The sequence below is a fragment of the Mustela erminea genome, chromosome X (genome assembly GCF_009829155.1).
Source record: "Mustela erminea isolate mMusErm1 chromosome X, mMusErm1.Pri, whole genome shotgun sequence".
Lineage (NCBI taxonomy): Eukaryota > Metazoa > Chordata > Mammalia > Carnivora > Mustelidae > Mustela > Mustela erminea.
The window spans coordinates 129182765-129192414 of NC_045635.1; the positions used below are offsets into that span (position 1 = coordinate 129182765).

The 9650-nt window shown below is 54.5% G+C and overlaps 1 protein-coding gene across 1 annotated transcript; it reads right to left on the reverse strand.

Annotated features, from left to right (window-relative positions):
• Nucleotides 1–8443: 8443 nt before the first annotated feature.
• Nucleotides 8444–9650, reverse strand: LOC116582405 (EKC/KEOPS complex subunit LAGE3-like). Its single transcript, XM_032329748.1, has 3 exons — nt 9346–9650; nt 8954–9082; nt 8444–8771 (listed from the first exon to the last, which is right to left on the reverse strand). Exons 1-3 carry the CDS (start codon nt 9648–9650, stop codon nt 8633–8635), a joined length of 573 nt encoding a protein of 190 aa, XP_032185639.1. The 3' UTR covers nt 8444–8632.

Sequence of the window (9650 nt, forward strand, 5' to 3'; positions counted from 1 at the left end):
TGAATGGAAGCAGTTTGATCTGTTTGAGTCTTGCTTTGAAGGTTTCCTACACAGGACCAGAGGAGTTCAGTGTAGCATTCATCCGCCCCACCCCCACACCACTGAGGCCAGACCTTTCTGAGTGCCCTGCCCGGTGCCTCCCGAATTATGCAGGTTGCAAACCGGTTGGTGGAGGTAGACAATACTTACTCTCTGGCGTGAGTGTTGGGCAGAGTCATACTTCATTCTTGAAGTATGGCCTTAAGTGGCTTCTCCACTGGCTCGTGCGCATCAGTGCCCTGCTGCTGCCCCCACTGAGCAAGCATGTTGGGGCACGTGCAGTCCGTTCATCAGTGAGCCCCACCTGCCCCAGCTACTCAGCGCTGCATTTGGCCGTTGAAAACCGAAATGCTCCAACTAAGAAGTGTCAGTGGGTTTCAAGCAATAAACTAAGAAATGCAGGTTGATTTGGGTGATTTGTAGTTACTTATCAGATGAAGTTGGAGAAGGCCAAGAAACTCCCATTCTCGTGGGAGAAAGGAAGCAGAGAACCCAGCTGTCCCCTGCAGGTACTTGGGACTGTGTGTTTTCTGAAGGCAAACTCTAGGGTCTGGGTACATGCCACCATTTTTAAAGGTGACCATGGGGTAGACAGTCACTTCTGATGGTCTCAGGTAACCTAGAACCTGGGAACCACTTCTCCAGTCTTGACATTATTACCTCCAGACCTGGAAGGAACCTTCTGCCCTTTCTCCCACCTTGCTGGTGGGGACCTCAGCGCACAGAGCCCAAGTGTGGAGATGTCAAGAAAACCCAACTCAGAAAAGGATTCTGAGAGGTACTACATTGCAGTAGTAGCCGGCTCTCCCACCTCACTGGATCTCTGTCCTTAATGCCAGACCCCGCAACGTGGGATCCTCACGGCTGGCATTGGACTTGGAGAACCACAGATGCCTCTGAAAGGTCACCTGGTAGACACTCCTCTGAGCCTTCCTTAAGCATTCCAAAATGATTCTCTTCCAAAAGGAGAGACAGACAGATGTCTGTCTCTCTTTCTCCTCACCGTGCTCCCCACCTTCCCTACTGGAAACATCAAATAATTTCCTCAGAGAGGCCATCCTGGAATCAACGAACCTATATTAGCCATTTGAATAAATGCGCAAGAAAAGACCCAGATAGAGATTTAGAATTTGATGAAGATGACATTGCAAGTCAGGGGACAAATAAGATTTACCCAGTAAATAGTTTGGGGACACCTGACTAAGACTTTGGAGAGAAAACAAAGTTAGAATCCAGGGTCCTTTCTAACCAAAATTAATTACAAGTGTACAAAAAATTTAATGTACCAGATGATTTAAGGGCATGTTTTTGGAATGTTACACAGAGGGAGCTCTGTAGGGAACAAGACCTGAGAATGATCATGAACACAATCGATCACATAAACACATTGAAAAATTAAAACAACTATATGGAAAAGGACGCTGAACAAATGTACAATGAAAAATGAGGAGGAAAAGTATTTTCCAGTTAGGGCAAAAATTGGATATTCTAACCATGTGAAAGACCGCAGAAATACTAATTAAAAACATTGGACCAATGCATATTTAAGATTTCTTTTTAGGATTCTGTAGCTTGCCCTGGACTATTCCCTGCAATACTATTATTGTAATGGCTAAACATTGTAAGAGCCAATATCATTTTTTGCATATTAAATTTGAGTGATCTATTTCACATCCAAACAGATTGTGGCAGGTGGGTACAGGAGTCTGGCGTGCGGGAAGTGTCTGGGGGTGGAGATGCCAACCTGCGAGCCAGGACCCGGCCCTGAAAGCCTGGAGCCTGCACGAGCTCACCGGGGCGGCCCAGAGCCCGTGTAGAGGGACAAGCGGCCCACACAGCAAGCCCTGGGGCTCGGACTCTGAGAGGAGAGAGGGAGCGGCCACGGAGACGGCGGCGGGGCGGCCAGAGGGCCGGGAGGGACCCCGAGAGGGCAGGTGCAGGGTGACCTCCCGGCTCGGCAAGGGCCGCACATACGCGCGCACCGGGGCAGGGGGAGGTCAGGGAGGAGGGAGCGAGGGGCTCCGCGGGGGCTGCTGCCTGCCGGTCAAGGGACAGGACGCCTTCTGGAAACCCGCCCGAGAGAGGTTCAGGTGGGCGTGGGAGTTGCGTGTGCCGAGGGGCTGGGGAGCTCGGGGTCAGCCATCCGGGCCGCTCTCGGGAGGGGCTGCCCTCTGGCCCCCGAGAGCAGGGAGCCCGGTTCTGCAGCAGGAGGGGCTCTGGGGCGCAGGAGAAGCTGCCCACCGTGTTGCCGGGGAGGGGTTGTGCCTCCTGCCCCGTGCCCGAGGGGCCCCCAGAGAGGTCGGGGCGCGCCGAGGCGCCGGGGAGGGAAGAGCTCCAGCTGGGGAGGAGGGCTTTGGCCGGAGGGCACTGGCCCCTCCTCGCCAGCCCCGCTCCGGGGGGACACCCCCTCCCCCAGGTTCTCACTGCTCTGGACCGAGATGCCTCCTGTCGGAAGCATAAGTTGCGACAAAAACTGGAACAGATCATCAGCCTCGTGTCCAGCAACAGCTGAGGGTGGCGGAACCGGTTGCGGGGCGGGGCGACTCGGTCCTGAGCTGTCCTCGGGGCTGAGTCCTGGATCCGGGGGGGCATGGGGGCAGGGCCAGGGGGGTCCCCGGTCCAATATGCCCCCAGCACACCTGGGTGCCCCCTTCATTAGTGCCTTCCTCTGGGCCCTGTGGGGGGGCAGGGGTGACAGGACCAGCCCCTGACCCTGGCAGCAGCAATACCCCTGCCCCCTGCCTCCTGCCCAAACACCCTCCTGCCCCCTGCACTCTCCCTACCACCCTCCTGCCTCTGGAGCATACTCCCTACCCCCCAGGGTAGTTCCTGTTTTCAGGCGTGGCTGGACGCAGGATTTGGGTCTCTGAGATGTATGTGCCTTACTGCTTCTGCTTGCCATCTGTCCAGTGTCAGCCTGTTCCCCCACCCCGGCCCCGCAGCCCCCAGAGTGTCACTGGCTTGGATGGGGTCGCCATGGCCATAGGAAAGCAGCGCTCTGATGGGCCAGGCCTGAGCCACACGCCCACTCCTGGAATCAGAGGAGAAGCCAACTCTCCCAGAACCCTAACTGTGGAGGGCAAGGAAAACGGGGGGGGGGGGGGGTCTTCTGTGGGGGAGGGATAAGGATACTTGTACCAGGAGAAGGGGAATGGATGCCGGGTGAGGAAACCCGCAGATGTCCTCTACGGTACTGACAGATCCTTCATCAAACTCAAAATCTTTCCCTGACGTTTTAAAAGAGTGAGTCCAGGAAAGATTATTTCTTAGCTTAATACACAATTATTGTGCAAAAGGAAAATGTTTTTTTTTAAAGATTTTATTTATTTATTTGACAGAGAGAGATCACAAGTAGGCAGAGAGGCAGGCAGAGAGAGAGAGAGGAGGAAGCAGGCTCCCTGCTGAGCAGAGAGCCCGATGCGGGACTCGATCCCAAGACCCTGAGATCATGACCTGAGCCGAAGGCAGCGGCTTAACCCACTGAGCCACCCAGGCGCCCAAGGAAAATGTTTTTTAAGAGTTTATTTACTTATTTGAGAGAGAGAGAGAGAGAGAGGGAGGGAGGAGGAGCAGAGGGAGAGGGACTCTGAGCTGAGTGCAGAGCTCGACGTGGGGCTCCATCCCAGGACCCTGAGATCAGGACCCGAGCGGAAATCAAGAGTTGGACGCTTCCCCAACTGAACCTCCCAGGTGCCCCCGAAATACATACTCGAAGGATATATTGGTTGATTGATTTTTGGATTTTATTTATTTATTTGACAGAGAGAGAGAGAGATCACAAGCAGGCAGAGCAGCAGGCAGAGAGAAAGGGGGAAGCAGGCTCCCTGCTGAGCAGGGAACCCGATGTGGGGCTCGATCCCAGGACCCTGAGGTCATGACCTGAGCCAAAGGCAGAGGCTTAACCCACTGAGCCACCCAGGCACCCCTCGAGGGATGTATTTAAGTAACAAGCAAGTCGGAAATTTAAGAGGTGGACTTTTCCTTCTGTGATGCGCTTGTTAGCGATGAACCTTCCTGGAGTGTAGGCGGCTTGTTCCGGGATGTGACCATGCATTTCCCCGTGGCGGGAGCATACTGCAGAGACAGGAATGTGCCCTGTGCACAGGTCCTCGGCCCGTCCTAATCCCTTTCTCGGTGAGTAGCCAGGTATCTCCTTTGCTCTTCAACCGCCACGTGCCGTTCCACCAGGACGGCTGATCCTTGACTTACCGAACCTTTCCCAGTTGATGGGCATTTGCCTTCCTTCCGATTTTTCGCTGTGACAAATGATGCTGGGATTAAGTCATGCTCCAAATTGCCTTATTGCATATGCACTCGTTTCTCTATGGCAGATTCCCAAAGTTGGGTCAAGGTATACGCACATCTCTAGTTTTAACAAATACTGTCAAGTAAACTTCCAAATTGGTTTTACGACTCTCCAAGTGAGTGTGTGTAAGAGACTCTGCTTCCAGCTAAGCCTAACCAAACGCTGACACTGGAGACTGTCGTGTCTAAAACTTCATCAAGTGAGTAGTTAAAAAAAAAAAAAAAAAAAAAAATATATATATATATATATATATATGTATTAAATATATATTATATATAATGTGTCTGTATTTTATATATATATATATATATACATATATATGTATATATATATAATGTTTATTTATTTCAGTTTGTTATGGATAATGTCAGGCATCAGTATTTTCCCTACCAGTGAGTGGCTAATATCATTTACTATGTTTGCTATATTCTTTATCAATAATGAATAAAATCTCAAAACAATCGAAATATCCCCATCAACAAAAACGGGATGACTCATGCATGCTAACAACTGGGGGAAAAACACCCAGACCCAAAGGATGCATTCTGTAGGAGTCCATCTATGGGACATTCTGGAAAAGGTAGAACTGTAGGTAGAGAAATCAGACCAGTGGTGGCCAGGGGCTGGGGGAGAGTTTTGCTACACAGGGAAATGAAGGAACTTTGGGGGCTGATGTAAATATTCTGTATCTCAATTGTGGTGGTAGATATGGGACTGTGTGGTTTCCCCCAGATGTGTAGGAACGCACACCTAAGAGGAATGAGTACGGTAGTGTCTCAATTATGCCTCCATCAGTGTGACTCAAACAAACAAACAAGGATCTAAACAAAAAGGGGTCAAACAGGAAGAGACAGTAAGAGGCTCATGCTCCAGGGTAGGGATTGCAACCCAGGAAAAGGTGAGGGGATGTCCAGGGTGAGACCTGCGCCGTCAGCCAGCCAGCCTAGTGAGAAACCAGTCCGGAGAGAAGGAAGAGCGAAGACATTTAGGGAAATGGTTTGTAAATTTAGCATTGTCATCAAGGTGACTTTTAACCTCAGGGGGAAACATACCTGAAATGGGTGGAATGAGGGGGACCTGAGTGGCTCAGTCAGTGAAGCGTCTGCCTTCGGTTCAGGTCACGATCCCAGGGTCCTGGGATCAAGCCCTGCATCGGGCTCTGTGCTCAGCCCGGAGGCTGCCTGTCCCTCTACCCCACCTCTCCCCTTCTCTTGTGCTTGCGTTCTCTCTCTCAAGTTAATAAAACCTTAAAAAAAAAATAAAACGAGGGGTGCCTGGGTGGCTCAGTCGTTGGGCGTCTGTCTTCAGCTCAGGTCATGATCCTGGGGCCCGGGGATCGAGCCCCGCATCGGGCTCTGTGCTCAGCCCAGAGTCTGCCTGTCTCTCTACCCCACCCTCACCCCTGCTCTTGTGCTCTCTCTTTCTCTAAAGCAAATAAAACCTTAAAAAAAAATAAAATGAGGGGCGCCTGGGTGGCTCAGTCATTGGGCATCTGCCTTCAGCTCAGGTCATAATCCCAGGGCTTGGGGATCGAGCCCCGCATCGGGTTCCCTGCTCAGTGGAAGCCTGCTTCTCCCTCTCCCGCTCCCCTTGCTGTGTTCTCTCTCTCTCTCTCTCTCTCTGTCAAAGAAACAAGTAAGATCTTTAAAAAGATAAATGAGTGGAATCAATAGAGCCACGTTGAGAGCATAAGGTGAAGACATGTAGTAAGTAGTGGTGTGAAGGAGCTAAATTTTCATCTCTCGGCCGATAAGTCATGTCCCAAAATGATGGAAGGAAGGAAGGAAGCGAGTGAATGAAAGGAAAACAACAGAGAGGGAGAGAATGAGGGCAAGTCAGAGCGACACAGGAGGAGAGAGACAGATCCGCGCTCTAGCCGCTGCAGCTGCCGCATCCAGTCAGGCGAGCTGATCGTTGTGTCCGTTCACCCCGTTCACGGTCGTCAGCATCACAGCCAGCAGCAACTCTCCCCCTTCAGCCCACACCAGAGACCTTCAGGTTCTGCAAAGGCAAACTCTGTCTGCTCAGGCATATGAAATAGAAATACTTGAGCCCCCCCCCCACCGAAACACACACAAGCGACGGGTAAACAAAGCCCCGAAGACACCGGCTGTCAGGCCGTGGAGGGAGCCGGTCTGGGAGAAGGCAGAGAAAGGAGAGGAACCGTGCACTGCCGCAGCTTACTGTCCAGAGGGAGTGTCTCCAGAGGGAGCCGAGCAGAGTCCCTGACTGGAGGGGACATGACAGGGAGAGCGCAGGAAATGAGCCGGCAGGGCAGAGGACCCGAGACCAGAGAGCTGCCGAGGGACAGGGTGCTGGCCGGCCGCAGACGGTCCCGCCAGCGTAAGCAGCAGCCCCCTGACCAGCACCAGCGCGTGCGGAAACCAGCTGAGGCCGAGGAGAGGACCCCTTGCAAAGACGGAAGGTCAGCAGACCCAGGGTCACGCAGGACAGGGACCAGCGGCCAGAATGGAACTGTCACCGTTCAGGAGGCCGCAGGCGGGGTACTCACAAAGGTCTCGCCTCTGGAGTGTTGGGGGAAACGGCTTCTACACCGAAAGCTGCTCCAATCCCACGAATTTCTTTTTTTCCTTAAGATGTATTTGTTTACTTGAGGTGGGGAGGGGCAGAGGGAGAGAGAGGGAAACCTCAAGCAGACTCCCCACTGAGCGCGGAACCCAACACATGGGGCTCGGACCCCGAGATCGTGACCTGAGCCGAAAGCAAGAGTCGGACACTTAAGCGACTGAGCCTGCCAGGAGCCCCTGGTCCTGCTAACTCTTAAAGGCAAGACTCCAAAGAACCCACCTGCCTGCAAATAACGGCATCCCCGAAGGAAGCTTGCGTTTTAGGAATACACAGAGAAAAAGACACAGCGGCCAAGGTCAGATGCACAGCGCCTGGCGTCCAGTCCAAAATGACGAGGTGTGCAGGGAAGCCCGGAAATGCCACCCCACGACCAGGAGGACAGTTCAATCCCATTTTTGTGCGTTTTCCAGTGAATGGCAGGCCAGCTGTAAAGGAAGGTCGACAACTCCTCTTGCTTACAGGTATCACGACCGTGTATGTAGAAAGCCCAAAGGGATCTCTGTGTTACTGGTCCGTCTCCCGAGGCTCTGAGATCCGGCTCTTTGGAGAGAGCAAACCCACCAACACCCCCGCACCTCCCCACCTGGCACATGCTTAGCCGGGGCCGCAAGGCTTCTCTGCTCATCTGAGACAAGCCCAGGAAGCCGTGGAATTGCTGTCGTCCAGTTTCTGTGTTTACTTTCCTCCTCCAAAACAAGGTTTTTATTCTGGCAGCGAGTCAGCCCAGCGGCGATGTGGGGACACCAGAATGCCGGTGGGAGGGCACATTTTCTGGAGGGCAGTTGTATAGTGTAGGTTGAGAAGCTGAAGAACATGGAAAGGAAAAACTCAGTAATTCTACCTCTCGGAATGAATCTTGAGGAAACCACCACCCGTGTCAAGACTTACGCCCTGGGGCGCCTGGGGCGCTCAGTCGGTGAAGCGTCAGCCTTCGGCTCGGGTCACGATCCCGGGGTCCTGGGATGGAGTCCATCGTGGGGCTCCCTGCTCAGCGGGCAACCTGCTTCTCGCTCTCTACTCTTCCTGCTTGTGTTCCCTCTCTCTGTCAAATAAACAAATAAGATTTTTAAAAAAGACTTATGCTCAAGAATTCCACGGAATCACTACCGGTAATAGGGGGAAAACTGGGAACGGTGTAACTGTCCAACATGGCATTATAAGGCATTTTATGTGTCTAAGCAGTAACACCTTTTGAAGAGTTTTTAGTGAGTGAAAAAGCGAGTATGGTAAATGGAAAAAAAAAAAAACACAGGAAAAAAGCTAATGGCCATCTTGAAAATGCAAACATTCCATGTTGTTACATGTGGAAATACAACTAAGAAGATACTCGGGACGTCAATGGTATTTAGTGCCGAGTATGGGACTCGGTTTTCTTTTCCCCAAGTGGTCTTGAAGAACCCTGTGCTGTTGGAACCTGTGTCCCAGAACCTCCTTCCCACAGGAGAATGAAGGCGAGACGACCTGGGGGCACCGTAGCTGAAAGGAAACGCAGACACAGTCACGGCGGCTCAGTTTTATTTTCTGCAGCGGTAACAAACATTTAAGCGCCCGTTCCTCTCCTCTCGCAACCGGGAAAGAAATCAAGTGGCCTGAGGACCCCCGCGGGCAAACAATTAGATCCCTCTAACAAAGTGGCAGCTACTCTAAGTCCCAACTCCCCTTGCCTTGACTTGGGGGGGTGGGGCACAGGGCTGGGCCTCAGCTCCTCTTTCCTGGGCCTAGGCTTCGCGGAGGCGGGGTCCCAAAGCCCCGAATGTTCCGGATCACCAGGGAAAGCTGGTCGAGGAAGGAGTTGATGGAAATTCGGAAGAACACAGGGTCTTCGGCAGTCCATCTACTAAAAGAGAGGCAAAAGGCAAATGAGGTTGCAGGGGACAAGTGGGGCGGAGGTGCGGGGCATCGGGCCCCTCCTCGGCCTCCACGAACAGGGCACTCTAAGACACAGCGGCCACCCGGGCACCTGCCGCCACCGCCCCCCCCACCCCCCTCCCCCGCTCCGCATCCTCTTCTAGGACTGACACGGCCAGGGCGCTGCCGTTCACCGCCAGCTCCTTGTGAACCACCCCTCCGTGGCGCTGGGCATGTGGGGCCAGGGACCTGCGGGCCATGTCCGCCTCCAGGGGCGACCGGAAAGGCACAGTGAGCGTGCTGGGGGGACGCACGGTTAAGGCACCATCCGCTCCTGAATCTCCCAGTGCTGGGCCTTCTTGCCCCTCAGAGACCGGCTTGCACCCCACAACGGGCGCCCGCGCTCCCTCCCGCCCCCGCAGCCCCCCCAGGCCGCTCCCGGGACCCTTCGGGCCTCCTTCCCGCCTCCCCACCCGCACCCCCTGCAGGCCCTGGGGCCCCCACCGCCCCGTCCCCACCCCAGGCTGCCACCGCGTGCCCCGGCCACCCCGCGGAAAGGATACAACTCCAGCAGTCGGCTGGCGGCTGCCACAGGGGCGGGCGCCGCATCCCCACCGGGCCCCAGGGCCTGCGGGCCCTGCCCGGCCTGAGGGGCGCCGGCCGCCTCGCCCTCGGCTCCCTGGCCGCCCACGCCACTGGCGTCGTCGCCTTCCCGGCTGCCGGAGCTCTCCAGGCAACCAGGCGCTCCGGGGCTGGCCGCGTGGTCCTGGCCGCCCACGCCGCCCTCTGCCCCGGCCTCGCCGGCCTCGCCGCCCGCCGCCTCGGCCTCGCTGCCCTCGCCGGCCTCGTCGCGGTCTGGGGCCTGCAT